At 46.1% G+C, this 15,257-nt stretch overlaps 1 protein-coding gene across 2 annotated transcripts in view; it reads left to right on the top strand.

Moving 5' to 3' along the window:
- The window catches only part of LOC106577378 (polymerase (RNA) III (DNA directed) polypeptide A), a 111,909-nt gene that overhangs the window by 89,376 nt on the left and 7,276 nt on the right, over nt 1-15,257 (top strand). Inside the window, exons 22-27 of one of the 2 annotated variants that reach the window (XM_045687464.2) lie at nt 6,400-6,435; nt 7,611-7,697; nt 8,790-8,872; nt 9,279-9,449; nt 10,882-10,975; nt 14,485-14,577. In XM_045687464.2, coding sequence (XP_045543420.1) covers nt 6,400-6,435; nt 7,611-7,697; nt 8,790-8,872; nt 9,279-9,449; nt 10,882-10,975; nt 14,485-14,577 — 564 coding nt within the window. The remainder of the gene's footprint in view (nt 1-6,399; nt 6,436-7,610; nt 7,698-8,789; nt 8,873-9,278; nt 9,450-10,881; nt 10,976-14,484; nt 14,578-15,257) is intronic. The other variant, XM_045687468.2, reaches the window with a different exon arrangement.

Here is a 15,257-nt window from a genome sequence, read left to right as displayed (position 1 = left end):
ATTGATTTTAGTTCTATTATCAACAGTAATGTTCCAGGGTATAGACCTATATCAATCATCAACAGTAATGTTCCAGGGTATAGACCTGTATCAATCATCAACAGTAATGTTACAGGGTATAGACCTATATCAGTCATCAACAGTAATGTTACAAGGTATAGACCTGTATCAATCATCAACAGTAATGTTACAGGGTATAGACCTATATCAATCATCAACAGTAATGTTACAGGGTATAGACCTATATCAATCATCAACAGTAATGTTACAGGGTATAGACCTATATCAGTCATCAACAGTAATGTTACAGGGTATAGACCTATATCAGTCATCAACAGTAATGTTACAGGGTATAGACCTATATCAGTCATCAACAGTAATGTTCCAGCCTATAGACCTATATCAATCAGCAACAGTAATGTTCCAGCCTATAGACCTATATCAATCATCAACAGTAATGTTCCAGCAGTTACACCCCGGCGTATAGACCGAGACTTAGACCTGGGTAACATCCTCAAATGGGACCCTATTCCCTATGGGCTGCACTACTGTTTACCTGGGCCCACTGGGCTCTATATAGGGACTGGGGTGACATTTAGGACACAGACCTATATTATGGCCTATCAACAGCCACAGCCAACAGCAGATCTTCAACCACCGTTCAAATATTATAGATTTATCAAGTTATAGATTTATCAAATCATCCTTCAGTCACATGAAGGTAAAACATGTTGATTTCTATATAGAATCTGAACGAGTGTATTCTGCTGTTTCCATGACGCTTCCCTTTGTCAAATAGAATTCTCAGAATTCAAGAGTTGCAGCTCTATTTCCAAATGTCACTTGTTCCAAGAATATCTGTGCTGTCCATGCATTCAGCACGTGACCACTAGCGAGGCACCACTGCTCTGGTTACTAGGCAAAAACTACTAACATAATAAACCTCAAATTGCAATATGCTGTTCTGTCATCAATGGAAGAATGGGCGATAGAAACCAGATAGAAGCTGATAATGGTGCATGTGACTTCAGTTACGTTCTGGTTTGCCGCCGATGTCCAAACCAAGTACTTGCTCAATGTCTTTCCATATCAGGGGAAAGCTGAAACCAGGCCTGCAGGTGAGTGACTGTCTGAGGCTGTGGGTTTGAGTCTCATGGAGTCTTACACGGACAAAGGCAGAACTTGTGACCATGGATAACTTCTTCACATCAAATTCCCCGGCAGACAAGTTGATTGTGAAGAAGACTAGCCTGTTCAGAACAGTGAACAAACAAAGCTTGCCCCCCCCCCCCCCCCCCGTGCAAAACAACACACCAGTGGAGCTACACGTCAGTGATGGACAACACACCAGTGGAGATACACGTCAGTGATGGACAACACACCAGTGGAGCTACACGTCAGTGATGGACAACACACCAGTGGAGCTACACGTCAGTGATGGACAACACACCAGTGGAGCTACACGTCAGTGATGGAGAGTGGTACAGCAACACTCACGGTGTGATGGAGAGTGGTACAGCAACAGTCACGGTGTACAATGTCAGTGTTTCATCCTCAACACCGTGCATCCCACTGTTGCCATCGGCAATGACCACAAGAAGAAACCGGAAACGGTGACAGACTACAATGACACACAGGTATATATCTCTACCGTGTACAGAAAGCCTTTCCATCTGCCGAACGCGGTGTTCTACAACGCGTCCGTGTTGTACAAGCCAGTCAGCAGGAGAGATTTCATCATGGATCTGGCATGTGAGCGTCGTGAGAACCACATGAACGCCAGGAAAGAAGCTACAGGCGCCAAGCAGGCTGCCAAGACAGCAGGTCCTGCTCTCTCTCTTCCTCAAGCACCACAGCTCCAAGCAGGCTGCCGGGGCAGCAGGTCCTGCTCTCTCTCTTCCTCAAGCACCACAGCTCCAAGCAGGCTGCCGAGGCAGCAGGTCCTGCTCTCTCTCTTCCTCAAGCACCACAGCTCCAAGCAGGCTGCCGAGGCAGCAGGTCCTGCTCTCTCTCTTCCTCAAGCACCACAGCTCCAAGCAGGCTGCCAAGACAGCAGGTCCTGCTCTCTCTCTTCCTCAAGCACCACAGCTCCCACTGGGGAAAAACAAGACACAATGTGAAGTCGGCTGCTGCCCATGAAAACTGTGTGCAGTGCAACCGATTTTGTTTGTGGGGCTTGCTCACACAAAGCCCTGAAGCTGTGTGCTGACTGTGGAACCTGAAGCATAAAGAGAGAACTTGATTGATTCATGTGTAAAGGAACAGGTATAAGGGCCCAATACACTGTCTGATACTATCAACAGATGACTGTTTTTATATCTTGTCATTTAATATATTTCCACGAATATTTCTTTATGCTATTTAATCCTTTATAATTGTTTATGTTTAGGAATACAGCAAATCATTTCACTTGCACACCTGGCTGGTTATATGATGATTATTATTATTATTATATTTTTGGTTTCTACTTTGTCAGAAGAAGCTGTAACTGGACTTTATTAATTACTAGAACTCTAGAACTCTTATTACTAATCGAGTTTACAAATCAAGTTGATCAAATGGAAACACTGTAGTGTTTTATTGTAAAGGGAATGAAAATAGGCTACAGGCCTACGTTTTCTCTAGGACTTAATAGAATTATACAAAACAACATATCCTTGACGATCCATCTAAACAACTAGTGAGTTTTTTTGTTGTTGATTTGATTTATTTCCACAAGTATTTCTTTATGCAATTTAATCCTTTATAATAGTTTATGCACTATTTATCAAGCATGTTTGTGCTCCTTGCGGGTTGATATGCATCTGATATGCATCTAAAGGGGACGCCCAGCAACGTTCTCTAGCGGGTACTGATATGCTGAAAGGCCAGGCAGTTCTAGTGTTAATGAACTTTGCCATGAGACCTCCGTGCTCTAGGATTCCTCCTTTAATAACGTGTCCCATGAGACCTCCGTGCTCAAGGATTCCTCCTTTAATAACGTGTCCCATGAGACCTCCGTGCTCTAGGATTCCTCCTTTAATGACGTGTCCCATGAGACCTCCGTGCTCTAGGATTCCTCCTTTAAAGACGTGTCCCATGAGACCTTCGTGCTCTAGGATTCCTCCTAATGAAGACGGGTCCCATGAGACCTCCGTGCTCTAGGATTCCTCCTTTAATAACCTGTGCCATGAGACCTCCGTGCTCTAGGATTCCTCCTTTAATAACGTGTCCCATGAGACCTCCGTGCTCTAGGATTCCTCCTCATGAAGACGTGTCCCATGAGACCTCCGTGCTCTAGGATTCCTCCTAATAAAGACGTCCCATGAGACCTCCGTGCTCTAGGATTCCTCCTTTAATAACGTGTCCCATGAGACCTCCGTGCTCTAGGATTCCTCCTTTAATAACGTGTCCCATGAGACCTCCGTGCTCTAGGATTCCTCCTCATGAAGACGTGTCCCATGAGACCTCCGTGCTCTAGGATTCCTCCTTTAATAACGTGTCCCATGAGACCTCTGTACTCTAGGATTCCTCCTAATAAAGACGTGTCCCATGAGACCTCCGTGCTCTAGGATTCCTCCTTTAATAACGTGTCCCATGAGACCTCCGTGCTCTAGGATTCCTCCTAATAAAGACGTGTCCCATGAGACCTCCGTGATATAGGATTCCTCCTTTAATAACGTGTCCCATGAGACCTCCGTGCTCAAGGATTCCTCCTTTAATAACGTGTCCCATGAGACCTCCGTGCTCTAGGATTCCTCCTTTAATGACGTGTCCCATGAGACCTCCGTGCTCTAGGATTCCTCCTTTAAAGACGTGTCCCATGAGACCTTCGTGCTCTAGGATTCCTCCTTTAATAACGTGTCCCATGAGACCTCCGTGCTCTAGGATTCCTCCTTTAATAACGTGTCCCATGAGACCTCCGTGCTCTAGGATTCCTCCTAATAAAGACGTGTCCCATGAGACCTCCGTGCTCTAGGATTCCTCCTTTAATAACCTGTGCCATGAGACCTCCGTGCTCTAGGATTCCTCCTTTAATAACGTGTCCCATGAGACCTCCGTGCTCTAGGATTCCTCCTCATGAAGACGTGTCCCATGAGACCTCCGTGCTCTAGGATTCCTCCTAATAAAGACGTCCCATGAGACCTCCGTGCTCTAGGATTCCTCCTTTAATAACGTGTCCCATGAGACCTCCGTGCTCTAGGATTCCTCCTTTAATAACGTGTCCCATGAGACCTCCGTGCTCTAGGATTCCTCCTCATGAAGACGTGTCCCATGAGACCTCCGTGCTCTAGGATTCCTCCTAATAAAGACGTGTCCCATGAGACCTCTGTGCTCTAGGATTCCTCCTAATAAAGACGTGTCCCATGAGACCTCCGTGCTCTAGGATTCCTCCTAATAAAGACGTGTCCCATGAGACCTCCGTGCTCTAGGATTCCTCCTTTAATAACGTGTCCCATGAGACCTCGTGCTCTAGGATTCCCCCTAATGAAGACGTGTCCCATGAGACCTCTGTGCTCTAGGATTCCTCCTTTTAAAGATGTGTCCCATGAGACCTCCGTGCTCTAGGATTCCTCCTTTAATAACGTGTCCCATGAGACCTCCGTGCTCTAGGATTCCTCCTTTAATAACGTGTCCCATGAGACCTCCGTGCTCTAGGATTCCCCCTAATGAAGACGTGTCCCATGAGACCTCCGTGCTCTAGGATTCCTCCTTTAATAACGTGTCCCATGAGACCTCCGTGCTCTAGGATTCCTCCTAATGAAGACGTGTCCCATGAGACCTCCGTGCTCTAGGATTCCTCCTTTTAAAGACGTGTCCCATGAGACCTCCGTGCTCTAGGATTCCTCCTTTTAAAGATGTGTCCCATGAGACCTCCGTGCTCTAGGATTCCTCCTTTAATGTGTCCCACGAGACCTCCGTGCTCTAGGATTCCTCCTTTAATAACGTGTCCCATGAGACCTCCGTGCTCTAGGATTCCCCCTAATGAAGACGTGTCCCATGAGACCGCCGTGCTCTAGGATTCCTCCTTTAATAACGTGTCCCATGAGACCTCCGTGCTCTAGGATTCCCCCTAATGAAGACGTGTCCCATGAGACCGCCGTGCTCTAGGATTCCTCCTTTAATAACGTGTCCCATGAGACCTCCGTGCTCTAGGATTCCTCCTAATAAAGACGTGTCCCATGAGACCTCCGTGCTCTAGGATTCCTCCTTTAATAACGTGTCCCATGAGACCTCCGTGCTCTAGGATTCCCCCTAATAAAGACGTGTCCCATGAGACCGCCGTGCTCTAGGATTCCTCCTTTAATAACGTGTCCCATGAGACCTCCGTGCTCTAGGATTCCCCCTAATGAAGACGGGTCCCATGAGACCGCCGTGCTCTAGGATTCCTCCTTTAATAACGTGTCCCATGAGACCTCCGTGCTCTAGGATTCCCCCTAATGAAGACGTGTCCCATGAGACCGCCGTGCTCTAGGATTCCTCCTTTAATAACGTGTCCCATGAGACCTCCGTGCTCTAGGATTCCTCCTAATAAAGACGTGTCCCATGAGACCTCCGTGCTCTAGGATTCCTCCTTTAATAACGTGTCCCATGAGACCTCCGTGCTCTAGGATTCCCCCTAATAAAGACGTGTCCCATGAGACCGCCGTGCTCTAGGATTCCTCCTTTAATAACGTGTCCCATGAGACCTCCGTGCTCTAGGATTCCCCCTAATGAAGACGGGTCCCATGAGACCTCCGTGCTCTAGGATTCCTCCTAATAAAGACGTGTCCCATGAATACTGTGACTAGAAATGCATCTTTTAACATAAAAAATAGCTTCTCTAAACATTAAAAGCATCTCTAAACATGTATTACCATTTATAATGTATGTTGTTCTGAAAGGTTTTGTGTATAGTGTTACTGTTTCTTCATCAGTACATGCTCTGTTGTCCAGAGGGTTATTTGAAGGTATATTATGTCTGTTTGTGATTAGTCTCCCTAGGCAGATGGGTTACCTCCCATTTTAACAATGTTCCATCATACACTGTCAGGGTCTTGAAGTTCTGATACTGGTTGATGAGGACAGAAGCCTGAAGTATTGTCATCGTTATTGTAGGAATATTCCCCCTTTTGTATATAAACTTTTAATTGGAATGTTGAAAGTCAGGTCAGTACAGGAGTCAAGGACTTCTATGACAACTTCTGGTTTCAAATGAATAGGCCTGTCCCTTATCAGTTAATTAACTGATTTCAAGATAGCAGCATAATCACCTTTTTTTCATTCGTTAGTTTATGTGTTGTTTGTAGTCATTACCATATTTTAATGATGAGTAATGTGATCGTCCGTGCGCGCACACAGAGTTGATTAATGAGCATGTGGTGAGGTTGATCCAGTTTGCTCTCAGCGGTTTCTGTCTACTTTGTCTCCCTCGTCAAGGCCTTGACAGACACGGGCTCAGAGAAGTATATGGAGGTACACTGTCTAATGTGCATCATGACTAGGTAATGGTGTGACACTAACCACGTAACAACAGCACCGTTTCAACACTGCGTTCAGTCAGTTGGTCAATTTTAACGTTTGGCTTTTTCAATGTGTGTCCCCATGTTTGGATTAAAGTACTAATCAGGCAAGTGTTGAATCGTAGTAGGGGTTTAATTTGATCAAATAAATGTTGTCCATATTTTAAATACATTTATTGTAGGATGCATCCACAGTTGATTTGAATGTATTTTACTAACCATGTAAGAGTTGCATCGTTCTAGGGTTTTGATCAACAGAATATTTTTGGCAGGTTTGATAAATGGATTGTAGAAGACATCCATTATAAATGGAATGAGTGTTTCCTGTTCTGTGATGTTACTGTCTGTCTTGCACAGCCTGACCTAGTGCGTAGTGCTGTGTTGAAAGACCAGTTTACACTGCAGCTCTGCTGGTGTGTTGTGTGGAAGCATGATCTCCTAACAGTTCTCTTGATTTACCAACGTCTGTACACTACATTATGTAATAAGTAACCCAGGGGCAAAAGTGGTTGAAGAGACATCACTTTACAACCATCACTTTAGAACCACTTTACAACCATCACTTTAGAACCACTTTACAGCATCACTTTAGAACCACTTTACAACCATCACTTTAGAACCACTTTACAGCATCACTTTAGAACCATCACTTTAGAACCACTTTACAGCATCACTTTAGAACCATCACTTTAGAACCACCACTTTAGAACCACTTTACAGCATCACTTTAGAATCACTTTACAACCATCACTTTAGAACCACTTTACAGCATCACTTTAGAACCACTTTACAACCATCATTTTACAGCATCACTTTAGAACCACTTTACAACCATCACTTTAGAACCACTTTATAACCATTACAACCATCACTTTAGAACCACTTTTTAACCGTCATTTCTACCAGCTTTTCCTGATGAGAATTAACACTCCTTTTTATTTATTTAATAAATTGTATTTTTCCACTGGGTTTCTAAAGTGTTTTTACATCTCAACAGGAGTAAATTATTGACATCTTATAATGGCTGTTATTGACATGGCGCACTCTCTCCCTTTATCTCACTGTCTCTCTCACTCTACCTTTATCTCTCCCTGTCCCTCTCTCTCTTTCCTTCTCTCCCAACCAAAGGAGATCAAGAAGTTCATCAAGGCTACATCTGAGAAAATCAAGAAGACCAGGGATAAATATGGCATCAACGACAATGGCACCACAGAGGTAGACCTTTTCATCCTTTACATTTAACACAGTCACATATACAATGACATCTCTTTTTCAAGCAGTCCATCCAGGATTTAGCTATTTCCTTTATATCATGCGAGCACTTGCAAATTTGACCCATCACTGAACTTACTGCATAAAACAGTAAGAGCAGTGCAATATTACCATATAAAACTGTCTAATCACTACAAAATAATGGCTCGCAATTTTAACCGATCACCGCAATTCTACCACATAAAATGATTAAATCAACCAACTTTTCCCCGTCAAAGCTTTTTTGTAACAATTTAGACCAAAAAACACAAATGCCTTACTTGACTGTGTAAATTATTTCTCTGTATCTGTCCATTAGACTATCTCAGTGTAAATTAGGGCTGTCCCCGACAAAAAAAATCCTCTTCTTTCGACCAATCAATTAGTCAACATTTTTAAACATGTATTTTTCCATATATAGACACACCCTATGTGTTTTCATAAAATCAACTATATGTGCATTAAGCTTGTCCTATGCTTTAATCGCACTGTTTGATGAAATAAGATACAAATGCCTCAAGAGGGAACTAGAGATCAAGATAACCAGAAGGAAAAAACCTTAACATGACTCAACCATCATCTTCCCGCAAACTTCTTACAATGTCTACCGATCTGCGTACCAGTTATGGTTTTCATATGCATGTTTTTCGTGGAACAGTTTTATTTAATTTATTATAACGTCTTCGTATCTCAAAAATTATTGTAATGGGGCAGCTTCATGAAATGGGTGTCCATGGCCGAGCCTAAGATCACCATGCGCAATGCCAAGTGTGGAGTGGTGTAAAGCTCGCCACCATTGGACTCTGGAGCAGTGGAAACACGTTCTCTGGAGTGATGAATCACTCTTCACCATCTGGCAGTCCGACGGATGAATCTGGGTTTGGCGGATGCCAGGAGAACGCTACTTGCCCTGTAACTGTAAATCTCAGTGTAAATCCTCTTGCTCACGGTCGCTCTCTCTGTCTCTCGCTCTCTCTGTCTCTCGTGCGCTCTCTCTCTCGCACTCTCTCGTGCGCTCTCTCTCTCTCTCTCTCTCTCTCTCTCTCTCTGTTTCAGCCCAGAGTTCTGTATCAGTTGGACCGCATCACTCCCAGCCAGCTAGAGAAGTTTCTGGAGACCTGCAGGGACAAGTACATGAGGTACTGTATCTGTGGGGGTCACTGCTCACAGATGGTTGTGTCTGTGGTGGTTACTGCTCACAGATGGTTGTGTCTGTGGTGGTTACTGCTCACAGATGGTTGTATCTGTTGTGGTCACTGCTCACAGAAGGTTGTGTTAATGGAGTGATCAGTAACCTTGCTTGAGACTTGGAAGACTTGTGTTCGATCCCCAAGCTAATGCCTAGGAGAATCTTGGGAGACTTGTGTTGAACCCCTCCGTAGGACACACTATTCCCATAGATTGGATTGAGACATAGGATCAGTCTGAATACTTTTGTTAGCTCCCCAAACTAATGCTTAGTCCTTTAGCTCAGCGGGTCAACCCAGGTTTGAACCCCCGGTAGGTAACACTTTACCCATTCATCCTACATGTCTGTGTCCCCAGAGCTCAGATGGAGCCGGGCTCAGCAGTAGGAGCCCTGTGTGCCCAGAGCATTGGGGAGCCTGGCACCCAGATGACCCTGAAAACCTTCCACTTTGCTGGGGTAGCCTCCATGAACATCACCCTGGGGGTCCCACGCATCAAGGAAATCATCAACGCCTCCAAGAACATCAGGTGGGTCGGGGGTCAAAGCCCTTATTAAGCTCCTTTTTAAATGGCTTTAGGACAGGATGATTCAGATCTGAGCCTGGAGGTCCAGAGTACTGCTGGTTTGCTGTTCTAAATTATAATTAATTGTACCCACCTGGTGTTCCAAGTCTAAATCAGTATTTGATTAGAGAGGAAGAATGAAAATCAGCAGTGGAACTGGCTTCCAGGTCCAGATAGACCTGGTTTAGGATGGTCAGTCAACATCAGATGTGAGTCAGAGCTGGACTTGGAAAAGTCTCTCTTAATCCTCTCGGTTTTCTCTCCAGACTATTATAGTAGAAGGATCATGAAGGCTTAGTAGAAGGATCATGAAGGCTTGCTCATTGTTACAAGTTACTAGGAGAAGTTCAGATTCAATCAATTTCACCCTGAAGCATAAAACTAAAAACAGAAAGATAAATAGTTTTTGTCCAAATTCTTCCTCGTCTCCCTGACTGAACGGGAATACGGCTGAATCCCAAATGGCAACCTATTCCTTACATAGTGCACTACTTTTGTCCAGAGCCCTGTATAGGGAATAGGGTTCTGTTTGGACCCAGCAGGGGTCCTTCAGAGCGGACCGCAGGGCGCCGTGTTCCATTAGCTCTGATTGGTGTCTGCTTCTACATGACTAGACAGCCAAGAAGGTTCTTCCAATCACAGTGTCCAGCTGTGATGTCCCCCTGTCAGCTGGTAGTTATTCTGCTCCGTGTCCTAATCACACGGCCCGGAGAGAATCCTGGAGAAGGAATGAATACACCTTAGGAACGCGAGAGAGAGGGGGGGAGAGAGATTCAGAGAGAGGGAGGGAGGGAGATTCAGAGGGAGGGAGGGAGGGAGGGAGGGAGATTCAGAGAGAGGGAGGGAGAGAGATTCAGAGAGAGGGAGCAGAAGAGCGAGAGAAATTCAGAGAGAGGGAGCAGAAGAGCGAGAGAGATTCAGAGAGAGGGAGCAGAAGAGCGAGAGAGATTCAGAGAGAGGGAGCAGAAGAGCGAGAGAGATTCAGAGAGAGGGAGCAGAAGAGCGAGAGAGATTCAGAGAGAGGGAGCAGAAGAGCGAGAGAGATTCAGAGAGAGGGAGCAGAAGAGCGAGAGCGATTCAGAGAGAGGGAGCAGAAGAGCGAGAGCGATTCAGAGAGAGGGAGCAGAAGAGCGAGAGCGATTCAGAGAGAGGGAGCAGAAGAGCGAGAGCGATTCAGAGAGAGGGAGCAGAAGAGCGAGAGAGATTCAGAGAGAGGGAGCAGAAGAGCGAGAGAGGGTTGGACATTCAGAGGGAGGGAGAGAGATGCAGAGATCAGAGAGGCTGAATCTCAAGCCAGTTGCTTGGCCAAACAATGAGCAGTACCCATCCATTTTAAATGCCACTCTATTCAGAATGACACAAACCTTTTAAAAGGCTTCTTTTGTGTTCCCATCAGCACACCTATAATCAGCGCTCACTTGGATGTTGACGACGATGCAGACTTTGGCCGACTGGTGAAAGGGAGGATTGAAAAGACCCTTCTGGGAGAGGTAGCTAGCTATTCAACATGTTTTATAGCTACTCTACAGGTACAATCTGTCACCACTGTAATGTCCCCTTTTCTCCACAACATAATGAGTCACACGGTGGAATGATTCCCACTCTGCAGGTTGCTGTGCTTTGTGTTGTTTTGAATACGTGTGATTCTGTCATGCGCAGCACTACAGTTCAATAGTACATGATGTGAAAGAAGTAAGAATGCTTATGGATCACTGTAATTCCATCCATGGTTCCATAGAATGCTGACAGGCTCTCACATTCAAATCAAATCAAATTGTATTTGTCACATGCGCCGAATACAACAGGTGTAGACCTTACAGTGAAATGCTGAATACAACAGGTGTAGTAGACCTTACAGTGAAATGCTGAATACAACAGGTGTAGTAGACCTTACAGTGAAATGCTGAATACAACAGGTGTAGTGCCACGGAGCGCCGGTGTAGGCCACGTGAAATGCTGAATACAACAGGTGTAGAGCCTACGTGGCGACCGGTGAGAGACCTCGGGCTGTACCAGGGGGCCACAGGAGCGCCGGTGAGAGACCACAGGGCGAATACACGGTGTGCCTTCAGGAGCACCAACAGCCCTGACCCCGGCCCCAAAAAAGTAAGATAAGAATAACAAAAAATTAAAGAGCAGCAGTAAATAACAATAGCGGGGCTATATACAGGGGGTACCGGTACAGAGTCAATGTGGAGGCTATATACAGGGGGTACCGGTACAGAGTCAATGTGGAGGCTATATACAGGGGGTACCAGTACAGAGTCAATGTGGAGGCTATATACAGGGGGTACCGGTACAGAGTCAATGTGGAGGCTATATACAGGGGGTACCGGTACAGAGTCAATGTGGAGGCTATATACAGGGGGTACCGGTACAGAGTCAATGTGGAGGCTTTATACAGGGGGTACTGGTACAGAGTCAATGTGGAGGCTATATACAGGGGGTACTGGTACAGAGTCAATGTGGAGGCTATATACAGGGGGTACCGGTACAGAGTCAATGTGCGGGGGCACCGGTGTCGAGGTAATTGAGGTAATATGTACATGTAGGTAGAGTTATTAACGTGACTATGCATAGACAATAACAGAGCAGCAGCAGCATAGAAGAGGGCGGGGGGGGAGGGGGGCAATGCAAATAGTCTGGGTAGCCCTTTGACTAGATGTTCAGGAGTCTATGGCTTGGGGGTAGAAGCTGTTTAGAAGCCTCTTGAACCTAGACTTGGCACTCCGGTACCGCTTGCCTTGCGGTAGCAGAGAAACCAAGGCTAAAACAAGTCTAACTTAGCTGACATGGACTAAGTGCATTGATCAGTGTTTCATCTGTCACTTCAGTGTAGAAGTGGACGATGTTGAGCTCTAATGAGAATTTCCCTCTGTAGTTATTGTTGTAACAATCTGACAGACAGTCGAGCTCTGCTAGCTAGTCTATTGCCTGAGCTTTGCTAGCTGGCCTTTAGCCTGAGCTCTGCTAGCTGGCCTTTAGCCTGAGCTCCGCTAGCTGGCCTTTAGCCTGAGCTCCGCTAGCTGGCCTTTGGCCTGAGCTCCGCTAGCTGGCCTTTAGCCTGAGCTCCTCTAGCTGGCCTTTAGCCTGAGCTCCTCTAGCTGGCCTTTAGCCTGGGCTCCTCTAGCTGGCCTTTAGCCTGAGCTCCTCTAGCTGGCCTTTGGCCTGAGCTCCTCTAGCTGGCCTTTGGCCTGAGCTCCGCTAGCTGGCCTTTGGCCTGAGCTTCGCTAGCTGGCCTTTAGCATGAGCTCCGCTAGCTGGCCTTTAGCATGAGCTCCGCTAGCTGGCCTTTAGCATGAGCTCCGCTAGCTGGCCTTTAGCCTGAGCTCCGCTAGCTGGCCTTTAGCCTGAGCTCCTCTAGCTGGCCTTTAGCCTGAGCTCCTCTAGCTGGCCTTTAGCCTGAGCTCCTCTAGCTGGCCTTTAGCCTGAGCTCCTCTAGCTGGCCTTTAGCCTGAGCTCCTCTAGCTGGCCTTTAGCCTGAGCTCCTTTAGCCTGAGCTCCTCTAGCTGGCCTTTAGCCTGAGCTCCTTTAGCCTGAGCTCCTCTAGCTGGCCTTTAGCCTGAGCTCCTCTAGCTGGCCTTTAGCCTGAGCTCCTCTAGCTGGCCTTTAGCCTGAGCTCCTCTAGCTGGCCTTTAGCCTGAGCTCCTCTAGCTGGCCTTTAGCCTGAGCTCCTCTAGCTGGCCTTTAGCCTGAGCTCCTCTAGCTGGCCTTTAGCCTGAGCTCCTCTAGCTGGCCTTTAGCCTGAGCTCCTCTAGCTGGCCTTTAGCCTGAGCTCCTCTAGCTGGCCTTTAGCCTGAGCTCCTCTAGCTGGCCTTTAGCCTGAGCTCCGCTAGCTGGCCTTTAGCCTGAGCTCTGCTAGCTGGCCTTTAGCCTGAGCTCCGCTAGCTGGCCTTTAGCATGAGCTCCGCTAGCTGGCCTTTAGCCTGAGCTCCGCTAGCTGGCCTTTAGCCTGAGCTCCGCTAGCTGGCCTTTAGCCTGAGCTCCTCTAGCTGGCCTTTAGCCTGAGCTCCTCTAGCTGGCCTTTAGCCTGAGCTCCTCTAGCTGGCCTTTAGCCTGAGCTCCTCTAGCTGGCCTTTAGCCTGAGCTCCTCTAGCCTGGCCCTTTAGCCTGAGCTCCTTTAGCCTGAGCTCCTCTAGCTGGCCTTTAGCCTGAGCTCCTCTAGCTGGCCTTTAGCCTGAGCTCCTCTAGCTGGCCTTTAGCCTGAGCTCCTCTAGCTGGCCTTTAGCCTGAGCTCCTCTAGCTGGCCTTTAGCCTGAACTCCTCTAGCTGGCCTTTAGCCTGAGCTCCTCTAGCTGGCCTTTAGCCTGAGCTCCTCTAGCTGGCCTTTAGCCTGAGCTCCGCTAGCTGGCCTTTAGCCTGAGCTCCGCTAGCTGGCCTTTAGCCTGAGCTCCGCTAGCTGGCCTTTAGCCTGAGCTCCGCTAGCTGGCCTTTAGCCTGAGCTCCGCTAGCTGGCCTTTAGCCTGAGCTCCGCTAGCTGGCCTTTAGCCTGAGCTCCGCTAGCTGGCCTTTAGCCTGAGCTCCGCTAGCTGGCCTTCAGCCTGAGCTCCGCTAGCAGCCTGAGCTCCGCTAGCTGGCCTTTAGCCTGAGCTCCGCTAGCTGGCTTGAATACTGAGCACTATCTCTTACCTCACAGGATGTCTGTTCATTATTCAAGGATTAGTATTGAAACTTTGAAACTTTGATTGCTTTTTATAGTTACAAATAATAATCTTATTTCCCCTGCCTTTTCAAAGTTTAATGTAACTATTAGGATGGCATTTGGACTATAATAATCCAGCAGAGATTCTACCAAAAACAACCCTGTCATTTCAAATACACAATGCACAACACATAACACTCGGTTTGAAATACTGGCTACTGCAAACACACTGTTTACTGTAGACTTACTGTGTACTTGAAAATAAAATAACACCGTTCTGCCATGACAACAGAAAATCAATGTTTGTCGTTTGACTTGTAAATGATTGAATACATATCAGACTCTTTCCCCTGACAGATTTCAGAGTACATTGAAGAGGTGTTTCTGCCAGACGACTGTTTCATTCTGGTCAAGCTGTCACTGGAGAGGATCAGACTGCTTCGACTAGAGGTACCAACATAGAAATACAGCCACAATTCTAGTCATTCTATGATAATATATTCCTTATTTTTTGTGACTATTTCTATTCATTCTATTTCTATTTGACTATTCTATTCATTCTAATTCGATGACTTTTCTATTACTCTAATTCTATGACTATTCTATTCATTATTTTTCTATGACTATTCTATTCATTATTTTTCTATGACTATTCTATTCATTCTTATTCTATGACTATTCTATTCATTCTTATTCTATGACTATTCTATTCATTCTTATTCTATGACTATTCATTCTAATTCTGACTATTCTGTTCGTTGTAATTCTATATGACTATTCTGTTCATTAGATTCTGACTATTCTATTCATTCTATTGACTACACTATATTACAAAAGTATGTGGACACCCCTTCAAATTATTGGATTCGGCTATTTCAGTCACACCCGTTGCTGACAGGTGTATAAAATCGAGCACTTGCAATCTCCATAGACAAACATTGGCAGTAGAATGGCCTTACTGAAGAGCTCAGTGACTTTCAACGTGGCACTGTCATAGGATGCCACCTTTCCAACAAGTCCGTTTTTCAAATGTATGCCCTGCTAGTGCTGCCCCAGTCAACTTTAAATGCTGTTATTGTGAAGTGGAAATGTCTAGGAGCAACAAAGGCTCAGCCGCGAAGTGGTAGGCC

Source organism: Salmo salar, chromosome 01, assembly GCF_965601325.2.
Source record: "Salmo salar chromosome 01, fSalSal1, whole genome shotgun sequence".
Lineage (NCBI taxonomy): Eukaryota > Metazoa > Chordata > Actinopteri > Salmoniformes > Salmonidae > Salmo > Salmo salar.
This window is presented reverse-complemented; position numbering and strand designations above follow the sequence as displayed.